This window comes from Etheostoma cragini, chromosome 3 (assembly GCF_013103735.1).
Source record: "Etheostoma cragini isolate CJK2018 chromosome 3, CSU_Ecrag_1.0, whole genome shotgun sequence".
Lineage (NCBI taxonomy): Eukaryota > Metazoa > Chordata > Actinopteri > Perciformes > Percidae > Etheostoma > Etheostoma cragini.
Genome location: NC_048409.1, coordinates 10,144,531 through 10,159,012, shown reverse-complemented (window position 1 = coordinate 10,159,012; position 14,482 = coordinate 10,144,531). Strand labels below are relative to the sequence as shown.

General features: G+C 39.1%; 2 protein-coding genes across 2 annotated transcripts in view; both read left to right on the top strand.

Moving 5' to 3' along the window:
- The window catches only part of LOC117942126 (extracellular calcium-sensing receptor-like), a 5,827-nt gene extending 498 nt beyond the window's left edge, over positions 1 to 5,329 (top strand). The window contains exons 2-6 of the mRNA XM_034867452.1: positions 96 to 408; positions 518 to 1,312; positions 1,471 to 1,698; positions 1,813 to 1,936; positions 4,202 to 5,329. Coding sequence (XP_034723343.1) covers positions 96 to 408; positions 518 to 1,312; positions 1,471 to 1,698; positions 1,813 to 1,936; positions 4,202 to 5,115 — 2,374 coding nt within the window. The 3' untranslated portion in view covers positions 5,116 to 5,329. The remainder of the gene's footprint in view (positions 1 to 95; positions 409 to 517; positions 1,313 to 1,470; positions 1,699 to 1,812; positions 1,937 to 4,201) is intronic.
- A 5,011-nt stretch (positions 5,330 to 10,340) lies between these two features.
- On the top strand, positions 10,341 to 14,482 carry LOC117942319 (extracellular calcium-sensing receptor-like). The gene is made up of 6 exons (XM_034867731.1): positions 10,341 to 10,654; positions 10,870 to 11,167; positions 11,270 to 12,064; positions 12,156 to 12,383; positions 12,498 to 12,621; positions 13,569 to 14,482. Exons 1-6 carry the CDS (start codon positions 10,341 to 10,343, stop codon positions 14,480 to 14,482), a joined length of 2,673 nt encoding a protein of 890 aa, XP_034723622.1.

The window sequence follows — 14,482 nt, the reverse complement described above, 5'->3', positions numbered from 1 at the left end:
TGTATGTATATAATGTATCATTATCATATATTTTAAGTTACTATGCTAGTGTTTCTATCGCTTTTACAAACTGTTTGCGATCTCAACTATTTTTAACTTTCTTCATTAAGTTTAAATTTCAGAGGTTTCCAGTATGCCCAGGCTATGCTCTTTGCCATAGAGGAGATAAATAACAGCACAGACCTACTGCCTGGTATCTCTCTGGGCTATAAGATCTATGATGTCTGTGGCTCCATTGCCAGAAGTGTGAGGGTGGCACTGGCCTTGGCTAATGGTAATGAGATATTATCTGCACTCTCCAAGGCACAATGTACCAGACCTGCACAAGTGCAAGCCATTATGGGAGAAAGCTCTTCCTCTCCTTGCATGGCTGTAGCTACTGTCATCGGACCTTTTAATATCCCAATGGTGGGTAAGAAAGGAATTTGAATCAATTTTTTCAGCTGGTTATAGCCAAAAAATATTTTGAAGTCATTTCATATTTCGCATCTTTATCTTAGTGTTTTCTTTCTTTTAGATCAGCCACTTTGCTACTTGTGCTTGTCTCAGTGATAAAACCAAGTACCCATCCTTCCTCAGGACAATACCCAGTGACTATTATCAGAGTAGAGCCCTGGCTCAGATGGTCAAGTACTTTGGTTGGACTTGGGTTGGAGCTATTAGAACAAATGATGATTATGGCAACAATGGCATGGCCATATTTACAGAAACCGCCCAACATCTGGGCATCTGTCTAGAGTACTCTGTAGCTTTCTTTAGAACAGATCCACCAGAGAAAATACAAAAGATAATTGAAATTATCAAGGCTTCTACTACAAAGGTCATTGTCACTTTCCTCTCCCTCATGGATATTGATCTGCTGGTTCAAAAGATGTCTTACCACAACCTGACTGGGTACCAGTGGGTAGGCAGTGAGGGCTGGATATTTGATTCCCAAACTGCAGCTATGGATAGGCATCACATTCTGGATGGTGCCATAGGCCTGTCCATCCCTAAAGCACATGTCAGTGGAATGAGAGAGTTCATGTTGGACGTGAAGTTGCTTAATTCATCTAGTAATGAAATGTTTACAGAGTTTTGGGAGACATTATTTAACTGTAAGTTGAAACAGTCAAACTCTCCAGCAGGGAATCAGAGAGAATGTACTGGCCATGAAGATCTGACTGGAGTACAAAACAGCTTCACTGATATGTCGCTCATGCCTATTTTTTCCAATGTCTACAAAGGAGTGTATGCTGTAGCCCATGCACTTCATAATATTCTCAGCTGTAAAAAGAACTGTAACAACAAGGTGCAGCTAGATCCATTAAAGGTGAGTTGACAAACAAAAGGTTATAATTTTTTTTAAGTCAGTCACATTAACAAGAAACATTGGTTAAACTTAATAAAAATAGCAGTCAGTCTGTTATGCTGTTGAGCAAATAGGCCTACATCTTTGTCAGATAATTATATGAATACATGTCTTCTTAGATTTTACAGCACATAAAAAAGATTAAGTTCACAACAAAGGAAGGAGATGATGTTTACTTTAATGAGAATGGAGACCCTGCAGCAAAGTATGAAATTATAAACTGGCAGCCAACAGGACATGGCATTGTGGACTTTGTCACAGTTGGTCTTTATGATGCATCTCTCCCTGCGGACAAACAGCTGAATCTGCTAAATAAATCTTTAATTTGGGCAAAGAACTCACAACAGGTAAGCCGCAATGGTATCACTTCAAGGTGATTACAGTGCATTTATTTGCTATGATAGTGTAAGTTTTTAAAAATGTTTATGAAAGTGAATGGTCATACTGTTTTTTTCATGCAGGTGCCTTTGTCAGTTTGCAGTGAGAAATGTTCTCCAGGAACTCGCAAGGTTCTCCAGAAAGGAAAGCCTGTTTGCTGCTATGATTGTTTAAGATGTGCAGAGGGAGAAATAAGCAACGTTACAGGTGTAGTAATTTTGGTAAAATGTCATATAAAAGGTAATTAAAGGGTCAGCTGACTTAAAAAAAAAACAATGCCTAGTATTTACTCAGTGGTATGTGACCATGCAGATTTTGGATTCAGTTCGGAGGTTTGGTCATCTCTCTTTCTCTGAAACAAAAATAATTACTATGAGAGTGGATGAAATTGTGTTTGTAAAGCAGCCCTTAAAATTGACATTTTAAATATATATATATTCAATTCAATTCAACTTTATTGTCATTGCACTGTCACAAGTAGAAGCAACGAAATGTGATTTACATCTATCCAGAATTGCTATACAGGGTATAAATATTGTATATAATTTTATGTATAAGCAAATGTAATAGTAAGGAACTTTAAGATGTTGTGTAAAAATATAAATATAAATATGGGAGCTCTATGACAGATTATACAGATTATACAGAGTATAAAGTATATGTATAAGCAAAAAAAGTAAATAATTGTAAGGGACTATAAAATGTAGTGTATAAATATGGATATAGGAGGTCTATGCACAGATTATACAGAATATACAGGAGTGTTAGTCAAAGGATTGTTAGTAAAAGGATTATATATGTATTAACGGGTTTATAATACAAGATAAATAATGGCAGATTAGATTTGCAAAATATATAACGATTAGATACATATGAGTATGTGTGGGACAGTCCATGGTATGTGTGTGCGTGTGAGGACAGTCCGTATATTATTATTGTATGGGTGGACGGGGGGGTTGCCATTCTTATAGTTGTATCAGGAGGCGTTCAGAAGCGTGACAGCTGTAGGAAAGAAGCTGTTCCGGTGCCTGGTGGTTCTGGTCCGTAAGCTTCTGTAACGCCTCCCAGAGGGCAAGAGGGAGAAGAGTGTATGTGCAGGGTGAGTGGAATCCTTTGTGATTTTCCCGGCCCTTTTCAGACACTGCTTCCTGTAGGTGTCCTTGATGGTAGGGAGTGGTGCCCCTGCGATGTGCTGGGCAGTTTTCACCACCCTCTGCAGTGCCTTCCGATCGGCGACAGAGCAGTTCCCATACCAAACAGTAAAACAGTTAGTGAGGATGCTCTCAATGGTACAGCGGTAAAAGTTTTTGAGGATCCCTGAGGACAGATGGTTCTTCTTCAGGGTCCTCATGAAGAACAGGCGCTGGTGCGCCTTTTTGATAAGTTTGGAGCAGTTGATCGTCCAGTTCAGGTCCTCAGAGATGTGGACACCCAGGAACTTAAAGCTGTCCACACGCTCCACCGCTGTCCCCTTGATGTGGATGGGTGGGTGTAGGTCAGTGTTTCTCCTGAAGTCCACAATGAGTTCCTTGGTTTTTTCGGTCTTCAGCTGCAAGTTGTTTTTGTCGCACCAGTCAGCCAGACGGTCCACCTCCTCCCTGTAGGCAACCTCATCGTTGTCTCTAATGAGGCCAATCACCATGGTGTCGTCTGCAAACTTGATAATGGCGTTGGAGCCATGGACAGGCTCCATATATATATATGTAATGCATAGTTATTCAGAAATATAAGAAACATTTATTAATTTGGAAAGAGTAATTCCTGTTCTTGCCGTATCTTGTAAAACCAAATTTCATTCATGATGAAACCATGCTGAACACTTAGATTAGTCTTAAGGCTATCAATTATCAAATAAGTATATAGTGTCTGTTTTGTATGCATTGCAAATGACTAACATAGAGAAAAAACTAAATACTAAATGCATTAGGTCTAGTAAGTCCTATTAGGTCTAAACAGAAGAGCTCCTTCTCAAAGAGACAAACAGCTTCGATGCCGCACGGACCGCTACAGAAAATCCTTCCTACCACAAGCAATAACACTTTTACATGTTCTTCTTAACATGTCATCACTGGGTGCTGGATAAGACTTTTTAGACACCACACTACTGCACTAAGTGCAACCTGAACAATTTGTTTATTTACATTCAGCATACATTTGAGCATTGTATTATTTAAGCATTTGCACATTTCGGTTTTCCCAACCTGTATATATTGTATATATTCAAAGATTTGTTCTTTTATTTTTTTCCTATTATTATTATTTTATGTATATTGTATGTATGTATATTTTCCTAGTATCTCATTTATATTTATATTCTGTGTTGTGCAACTGACTTACGTGTGCTGCTGTAACATCTTTATTTCCCATTTTTCTTGGGATCAATAAATATCTATCTATCTATCTATCTATCTATCTATCTATCTATCTATCGATCTAACTATCTAATAAAAGCTTTAATATATACTTTTTTAGATTCCATCACCTGTGTGCGATGCCACCCTGACTTCTGGTCAAATGAGAGAAGAGATGCTTGTGTGAAGAAGGAGGCAGAGTTTCTATCATATGAAGAGATTACGGGAGCGCTGCTCACTGCAGCATCCTTATTTGGAACATGCATCACTGCTGTTGTGGCATTCATTTTCTTCAGATACAGGAAAACTCCTATTGTCAGGGCCAACAACTCTGAGCTGAGCTTCCTGCTGCTCTTCTCCTTGACTCTGTGTTTCCTGTGTTCTCTGACTTTCATAGGCCGGCCCTTTGAGTGGTCCTGCATGCTGCGACACACAGCATTCGGCATCACCTTTGTTCTCTGTATCTCTTGTGTTCTGGGGAAAACTATAGTGGTGTTAATGGCCTTCAGGGCCACACTTCCAAGTAGTAATGTTATGAAATGGTTTGGGCCTGCACAACAGAAACTCACTGTTGTGGGTTTCACTCTAATACAAGTTATCATATGCATCATCTGGTTAATAATTTCTCCTCCTTTTCCATTTAAGAGTTTTGATGAATTTAACCATACAATCATCTTACAGTGTGCTTTGGGCTCAGCTGTAGGTTTTTGGGCTGTACTTGGGTACATAGGACTTCTGGCCTTATTATGTTTCATTCTTGCTTTTCTGGCCCGGAAACTGCCTGATAATTTCAATGAAGCAAAATTTATCACCTTTAGCATGCTGATATTCTGCGCTGTATGGATCACTTTTATCCCAGCGTATGTCAGCTCTCCTGGGAAGTACAGTGTTGCTGTGGAGATATTTGCTATTCTGGCCTCCAGTTTTGGACTGCTCTTTTGTATTTTCATTCCAAAATGTTATATTATCTTACTAAAACCTGAGAAGAATACCAAAAAGAATATGATGGGGAAGGAGGCACCAAAGTCATTTTGAAAACTTAAAATAATTTAACAGCAGATATCATCATAATGTTCAATTACAATGTGTAGTAATAGACCTTCATGTTGACATCTATCCTCATTTTACTGTTATTGAACTTCTGTAATATTTCTCCACTGTATAATTTGTGAAATATCATATTAATATGACAGCATTTATTTAGTACAACATAATATATAATTGTATCAATCAATGCATGACCTTTGTCAATGTGATGGATCAGAACTAACACAGCTTTTTACCATTCAATATAACTGAGTGACCTCATCTTTATTGTCTTACAAAACCCAAAAAATGATGTTATTACTGCATTGTAGTGTCACTTGTGATATATCAAAAACATCTATAACTGCCAACATTAAATATGTTGATGGTTTTACTCTTTTTCAGTACCCTTAATACCAGATATATCTAGTTAGTTAATTACTTGCATGTTGTAAATAGAAATACTGTATTGGTCATCTTTCAAAATGCAGGAGAAGCCACAGGAATCAAGATACTGTGTGGTCTAGAAACTGACCTACTGTAGAAATAACAACCGGTAATGGACATATTGGAAAATGTCAGCGTATGTAATGGCCCTCTAGCCAAAAATCTACCTTAGGGCATGCACGAACAGTGTGCCAAAGCTCAAGCTTTTGCTATCAAAGGCTGCTGTAAGTGCTTTGCAGCTCCTACAATTGGGTCGTAAGGCATTACTTGAGCAGATGACATTCGCCGGGTCTCTTGCTAGTGGGAAATTACTGGCAGGAGCCAGAGGTACACTAATCAGATGCCTGAACCACTGGCTTCTTTCTACGCAAAGGAGCAGTGACCTTACTCTGAGGTAATGCTACTTATCTGAGCTGCTTACCCTATGTCAAAGGGTGAACCTATAAAGGGAGCTCATTTTTGCCGCTTGTATCTTTGTATCCGTTAGATGACCATTGGTGAGGATTGTGCCATACATTGACCACTAACAAGCTTTGCCCTCTTGCTCAGCTCCCTCTCCACCACAGTTTTCAGGTAGAATACCCTGAGCATTGCTGAGACAGCCACAAGTCACCTGTTCCTCTCATGTTGCTATTTCCCTTACACATGAACCAAACCTTGAGAAACTTCAACTCCATTGCTTGGGGCGTTACTCACTTCCAGCACAAAGGGTGCAATCAATCATTAGCTTCAGCTTGGATTAACAGCAAAACAATAAACAAAACAATTTCAACAACCTGAACGTACCTATTCTAAGTAAAAATGACCTAACTCCTCATCAAAAGACAGAAAAAAAAGGCTTAAACAGAAATCCTACCTACCATTACCAATTCTGGGCTGTTATAACAAATACCAGATTCATCACATTTTCACAGAGACAATTCCTGCTAGCAATCTGGCTGGTAGTGAAGAAATAGGAGTGCACAGGAGCTTGGATAAGCCAACCTGTTAAAACGTGTTGGTGTCTAAGAAGTTTGTATTTTTTTTGGGCTGTACTTGGATACAAAGGACTTCTGGCCTTATTATGTTTCATTATAAGGCCAGAAGTCTTATATATAATATTCTGCGTTGTATGGATCACTTTTATCCCAGCGTATGTCAGCTCTCCTGGGAAGTTTAGTTTTGCTGTGGGACCCAGAAACACAGAGATACAAAATACGCGGAAGACCGGATGAACTAAAGGGGGTTTAATGGATGCAGAGGAAAATTCCCAAAGAACAGGTGACAGGTCGGCGGGATGGTGGAAGGCAGCTCGGATGGATCACGTGAGAGTATGTAACAATCGGGTGCTGAAGAGGTGGTCAGCCCGGGTTTATGTATGGCAGGAGATGATGAGTGGATGGGAAACAGCTGAGTGGATGACGGAATAGGAGATGTGTAGCCCCGCCTCTGGTAGGAACGCCCTCACGGCCAGACAGACAACAGACAAGACAAACACAGAGGAAAAGGAAAACATGCCAAAGGTGGGGGGAAGACAGCAGACCACAACATTTGCTCTTCTATTTTGTATTTGTATTCGTCATATTATCTACAGAGAACAATACACTGTGGTGGGTGCGGTTAGTTCTACCTATATGGGTTGTTCAGTAGGAGTCCTCCAAGGCTCCATACAGGGGCCCATTTCATTTTCTTTATATATTAATGATTTACCTGAATACAGGGCTGCCAACTCTCACGCATTGGCCGTGAGAGACAAGAATTTGACTGGTTTCATACGCTTGCACGCCACACCCCCAATTTCTCACACATTTCAAGTGTCGGTCAAATTTCTGAAAGATGAGTTTATCTATAGATGTACTTGTTGAGCCACTTGTGATCGAATAGTTTTGCTTTTAGAGACTGTGAGGATTTTTTTCATGGAATTTTCTAAATGGTAGTGTAGTAACTAAAGTTCATTTTAGTGGACTCGCTCTGCTATGGACATTGACGCGTTGCATCCGTGCGTAGACCTCCGATGAAGACCAGCAAACAGCCACCTCTAAACTTTGAAAGAGACCCAAATAGGCTAGTGTGTGTCAGACGGTCTGAGTGAAAAACTACCATATCAACGGAGCAATTACATGCACAGCAGACTATATTACAACTCTCCAAATCTCGGACAACAGAGATGGGAGGAGTTCAATTTTGAAAGTGCAGAAAGTTCTAAACATGAGCAGAAATGTGATGAAACACATCTAAGCTATATGAAGTCCATGGGTTCATAATTGCATTCAAATTAATTAATGTATGATTCACATGAATAAGTGCCACGTGCACATTTGAAGAGATGTACTTCCACAACAAAACACCTGAGGGCCTTATTTTTCAATGTTTTCAATTGTTTCAAGTATAAATTGATGTAGAAATGGGAAAACATTCACTGTTTAATACTCAAAATGATATATCTCGTCACAAAATCTGGAAACAAAACCTATGCCATTGGGTTGCCAGGAAAGCTGTGACTGATCCAGATGTGTGTGCCAGCACCAGGGCCCAACGGTTTCCAGTATCTGCCATGCAGATACCGGGAACCGTTGGGACAATATTTTGCTTCTCTAACTTCTGTGTATCTCTAAATGTAACTGTAATTGTTCATTCAATGTTTCAGAAAACAAACAAATAGTCTTTATCATCCCAAAAAAGTAAATACAGTAAGTGGGGAACAGAGGATAAGTACCTCTGGTAGCCCAACATTAATTTAACTTTGGGTCCCTGGTCCCTGGTCCCTAGAACTGTGTGTGTGTGTGTGGTAGTCAAGAGAGAGAACGGGATAAGGACATTTGTGTGAGGTGGACATGTTCACCACAGACCTAAATCTTCTCAGATGTTGCTACTGTCACATGCCACTGTCTCTTCATCTGACTTAATATGTTTGGCACATTGTCTGGGTCACTTCTTATATCATAATAAGGTAATACAATGTGTAATCAAGTGATGACTGATTAACCTTAATGTAAATGCTAAATGCCCTAAGACCTGTTGATACTACAACAATGCCAAGGCTCTTAACCATACAGTTTTGCACATATCATGTAAGACTTGATTTCTCAATTTTTGTGCACAAAACACTCCAGAAAGTGCCGTTTAATGGTTTAATTTTTTTTTTTAAGTCATGGGGGGCATTCCCCCAGACCCCCCTAGGGAGAGCCCCCCATCCCCCCTACACAAATCATAATCCCAATCTAAACCCTGAAGAATAATGATGCTGAAGGAGCCAAAGAAATTGCTTTGTACGCGGCAAAGTATGGGTTGCCCCCCCCAATCTCACTCCAAGGTTTTGACAAGTTGGCAGCTCTGTGAATACTGTTTACACGTTAGTGTCCTGCTTTACACCGATGACACTGTAATTTTTACTGAAGCAAAAGATCCTGTGGATGTATTACGTGTTCTCTCAACAGCTCTCACACACAGACAAACATGGCTCAATAGATCGTGTCTTATTTTAAATGAAAATGTTTGTTTAAACTGGTCGAAGCAATCTTCTAATGTTGTGCTTTTAGAAAAACCTCCTTCAGCCATAATCTATTGAAGGTAGTGCAATTTGGAACACACTTCCCCCAACTATAAGGGAAAGTCCCATTTGGCCTCCTTTAAGAGCCAGGACAAGCTGTTGCTTAGCGCTGACCAAAGTTGTAACCACCGCTAACTATAGGTTGTACAGACTGAGCCCAGTAGAATAAGTATGTTCCAGTGGAGTATAATAATTGTGTTTCCATTTTATCTTCTACAAATAAATTGTCCTGTTCTTGTTTTATTTCTTTTCCTTCCTTCTTTTTCATTATTCTTGTTTTATACTTAATGTTACCATCCTATGTCTTTTTTTACTGTAACTCCAACCTGCCTAATGGACTGCAGATGGAAATTAGCCCTCGGCCTACAATCTGGCAAATTTACATGTACTGCTGTACTTGATCATCAAAGTGCATTTTCCTGAATTAATAAATTAAACTGAATTCAATTAAATTAAATCTTACTGAACCCTGCATACAAAAAAGAATATGAGGGAAAGGAGGACCCAAACTCCTTCTAAAACCTTTAACAATATGGTAGCAAAGTTATTCAAGTGCCATGATAATGTTACATAATCAATTGTTGACAGTATGCTGCGTTGACATCTTTCTTCATTTTACTAAGCTAGACTTGCTTTTTGCAACTGTAGTATTCTCAGTCACACTTCATTTTACAATACATTAATAATACGTAAAAGGCTGTACTTTGTAAGAAATTATACTAAGAAATAAAATGGTCTTCATTAGACCGGACCAGTCTGGTATCACAGAATTCTGTGAAATGATCAATTATTTTGCTAAACCCAACCCATCCACTGTATAGGGCGGTCCGGTCCGCTATTTTCGGCCTTACCACTCTTCTTTTCCTAAACACAACCCAAACCAACTGGAAATGTTATTCACAGTTATTCTAAAAAATGCTGTAACTACAAACTACGTATATTGCCTTTGTATCAAATTAGACCGAAACTAGAATTAGTGTTGTCTCTTTAAGTAAGTGAAGAAAAACAGTTATGGCCAGACAGCATTATGCTAACTTGAAACCACATGGAATGCCATATAAGGCCCAAAATAAACTATACTTTTACCCTATTGAATACCAAATTTTAAGTCATTGTTTTAACAGGAGAAGTCATTCAAACACTTGTGGCAAGAAACTAGTACTGGTGTGTTATTGTTTAGTAAACTCCTTCCTCTCACCCTGCCTTGTGAGTCCACAAACGTAAAACATCATTGTTCCCTTTTTTATGCTTCTCCAAAATGCATAAAGAGCGACGAATGCTTTTGATTTACATTATTGTACATGGGATGCAACCTGGTGGTTTAGTTCTCTCAGACAGTATGGTGTCTAGACACAGGGGGCCAGAGCAGGGTTGGGCACTCTTACAACTGTTGTTAGTGGTGTTGGTCTCTCAGGCTGAGGAGCTGGTGTGCAGACGGAGAGGGGATACTGAGAACCCCCAGCTATCTGAGGATGGGGACATTATGTTGGGGGGAATCTTCTATTTCCACAGCCGCTGGATAAACAGACAAGACTCCTACAGACACAAACCACTGCCACTGGAATGCACCAGGTAAATTATTATTTAGTAATGAATTTAGATTTTAAATATCTAGAAGGAAGCTATTACTGATACAAAACAAGTTATCAAATCTAGTCTTAAAAAACATGTACAGGTATATTATGTTGCATGTATCATCATATAACATTTTAATTTACTATGCTAGTGTTTCTAATGCTAGGACAAACTGTTTAAAATTCCAACTATTATTAACTGTCTGCATTAAGTTTAAATTTCAGAGGTTTCCAGGCTGCCCAAGCTATGCTCTTTGCCATAGAGGAGATTAATAACAGCACAAACCTACTGCCTGGTATCTCTCTGGGCTATAAGATCTATGATTCCTGTGGCTCAATTGCCAGAAGTGTGAGGGTGGCACTGGCCTTGGCTAATGGTAATGAGATATTATCTGCACTCTCCGAGGCACCATGTACCAGACCTGCAGAAGTGCAAGCCATTATGGGAGAAAGCTCTTCCTCTCCTTGCATGGCAATAGCTACTCTAATCGGACCGTTTCATATCCCAATGGTGGGTAAGAATGGAATTGAAATCAATTGTTTCAGCTGGTTACAGCTAAATATGGTTTTAAAGTCATTTCATATTTTGCATCTTTATCATCTTTTTTTTCAGATCAGCCAATTTGCTACATGTGCTTGTCTCAGTGATAAAACTAAGTACCCCTCCTTCCTCAGAACAATACCCAGTGACTATTACCAGAGCACAGCCCTGGCTCAGTTGGTCAAGCACTTTGGTTGGACTTGGGTGGGAGCTATTAGATCAAATAATGATTATGACAACAATGGCATGGCCACTTTCACAGAAACCGCCCAGCATCTGGGTATCTGTCTAGAGTACTCTGTAGCTTTCTCTAAAACAGATCCTCCAGTGAAAATACAAACGATAATTGAAATGATCAAGGCTTCCACTTCAAAGGTCATTGTCACTTTCCTCTCCCTCGTGGATATTGATCTGCTAATTCAAAAGTTGTCTCACCACAACCTGACTGGGTACCAGTGGGTAGGCAGTGAGGGTTGGCTTTCTGATTCCCAAACTGCAGCTATGGATAGGCATCACATTTTGGATGGTGCCATAGGCCTGTCCATCCCCAAAGCACATGTGAGTGGAATGAGAGAGTTCATATTGGACGTGAAGATGCTTAATTTATCCAATAATGAAATGTTTCCAGAGTTTTGGGAGACATTATTTAACTGTAAGTTCAAACAGTCAAAATCTTCAGCAGGGAATCAGAGAGAATGTACTGGCCATGAAGATCTAACTGGAGTGCAAAACAGCTTCACTGATATGTCGCTCATGCCTATCTTTTACAATATCTATAAAGGAGTGTATGCTGTAGCCCATGCACTTCATAATGTTCTCAGCTGTAACAAAACCTGTAACAACAAGGTGCAGCTAGATCCATATACGGTGAGTTGACAAAGTCAGTCTATTGTGCTGTTGAGCCAAAAGGCCTACATCTTTGTCATGAAATGACATATATGGATCCATATCTTCTCAGATTTTACAGCACATCAAAAAGATTAAGTTCACAACAAAGGAAGGAGATGATGTTTACTTTAATAAGAATGGAGACCCTGCAGCAAAGTATGAAATTATAAACTGGCAGCCAACTGAACATGGCATTGTGGACTTTGTCACAGTTGGTCTTTATGATGCATCTCTACCTGCAGACAAACAGTTGAATCTGCTAAATAAGTCTTTAATTTGGGCAAAGAACTCACAACAGGTAAGCCGCAATGGTATCACTTTAAGGTTATTACAGTGCATTAACTTGCTATGATAGTTTAAGTCGTTACAATTGTTTATGAAAGTGAATGGTCATACTGTTTTTTTCATGCAGGTGCCTTTATCAGTTTGCAGTGAGAAATGTTCTCCAGGAACTCGCAAGGTTCTCCAGAAAGGAAAGCCTGTTTGCTGCTATGACTGTTTAAGATGTGCACAGGGAGAAATAAGCAACATTACAGGTGTATTACTATTGGTAAAATGTCACAAAAAGGTCATTAAAGGGTCAGCTCACTTAAATAACAATGCCTAGTATTTACTCAGTGGTATGTGACCATGCAGATTTTGGATTCAGTTCAGAGGTTAGGTAATCTCTCTCTCTCTCTGAAACAATACAATAATTGCTGTAAGAGTGGATGAAATTGTGTTTGTAAAGCAGCCCTTAAAATTGACGTTTTAAATATATATAATGCATAGTTATTAAGAAATAAAAGAAAAAAATATTAATTTGTAAAGAGTAATTCCATTTTGTGCTGTATCTTGTAAAACCAAATTTCCTTCATGATGAAACCATGCTGGACACTTAGATTTGTCTTAAGGCTATCAATTATCTAATAAGTATATAGTGTCTGTCTTGTATGCATCACAAAAAAACTAACATAGAGACAAAACAAAATACTAAATGTAATAGGTCTATTAGGTCTAAACAGAAGAGCATCTTCTCAAAGAGACTCCAACAGCTTCGATGCCGCACGGACCGCTGCAAAAAATCCGTCCTACCACAAGCAATAACACTTTTTAACATGTCATCACTGGGTGCTAGATAAGACTTTTTCAGACACCACACTACTGCACTAAGTGCAACCTGCACAATTGGTTTATTTACATTTAGCATACATTTTAACATTGTATTATTTAAGCATTTGCACATTTCGGTTTTCCCATCCTGTAAATATTCAAATATTTTTATTTTTTATTCCATTCCAATTCTTATTATTTCATGTATATTGTATGTGTGAATATTTTTCCTAGTATCTCATTTCTATTTATATTCTGTGTTGTGCGACTGATTTACGTATGCAGCTGTAACACCTTTATTTCCCATTTTTCTTGGGATCAATAAATATCTGTCCATCTATCTATCTATATATCTATCTAATAACTGTTTTAATATATACTTATTTTTTAGATTCCATCACCTGTGTGCGATGCCACTCTGAGTTCTGGTCAAATGAGAGAAGAGATGCTTGTGTGAAGAAGGAGGCAGAGTTTCTATCATATGAAGAGATTATGGGAGCGCTGCTCACTGCAGCATCCTTATTTGGAACATGCATCACTGCTGTTGTGGTATTCATTTTCTTCAGATACAGGAAAACCCCTATTGTCAGGGCCAACAACTCTGAGCTGAGCTTCCTGCTGCTCTTCTCCTTGACTCTGTGTTTCCTGTGTTCTCTCACCTTCATAGGCCGGCCCTCTGAGTGGTCCTGCATGCTGAGACACACAGCATTCGGTATCACCTTTGTTCTCTGTATCTCATGTGTTCTGGGGAAAACTATAGTGGTGTTAATGGCCTTCAGGGCCACACTTCCAGGTAGTAATGTTATGAAATGGTTTGGACCTGCACAGCAAAAACTCACTGTTTTGGGTTTCACTCTAATACAAGTTATCATATGTACCCTCTGGTTAATAATTTCTCCTCCTTTTCCATTTAAGGATTTTGATGAATTTAACCATAAAATCATCTTACAGTGTTCTTTGGGCTCAGCTGTAGGTTTTTGGGCTGTACTTGGGTACATAGGACTTCTGGCCATGTTATGTTTCATTCTTGCTTTTCTGGCCCGGAAACTGCCTGATAATTTCAATGAAGCAAAATTTATCACCTTTAGCATGCTGATATTCTGCGCTGTATGGATCACTTTTATCCCAGCGTATGTCAGCTCTCCTGGGAAGTTCAGCGTTGCTGTGGAGATATTTGCAATTCTGGCCTCCAGTTTTGGACTGCTCTTTTGTATTTTCATTCCAAAATGTTACATTATCTTACTGAAACCTGAGAAGAATACTAAAAAGAATATGATGGGGAAGGAGACACCAAATTCATTTTGA

Excerpts from the sequence above, each read along its gene's own strand:
- LOC117942319 (XM_034867731.1), top strand. The coding sequence starts at position 10,341 with ATGCATAAAGAGCGACGAATGCTTTTGATTTACATTATTGTACATGGG. Across the intron at positions 10,655-10,869 it reads CTGCCACTGGAATGCACCAG|TTTAAATTTCAGAGGTTTCC; the intron begins GTAAATTATTAT and ends GTCTGCATTAAG. Across the intron at positions 12,384-12,497 it reads GGGCAAAGAACTCACAACAG|GTGCCTTTATCAGTTTGCAG; the intron begins GTAAGCCGCAAT and ends TTTTTCATGCAG.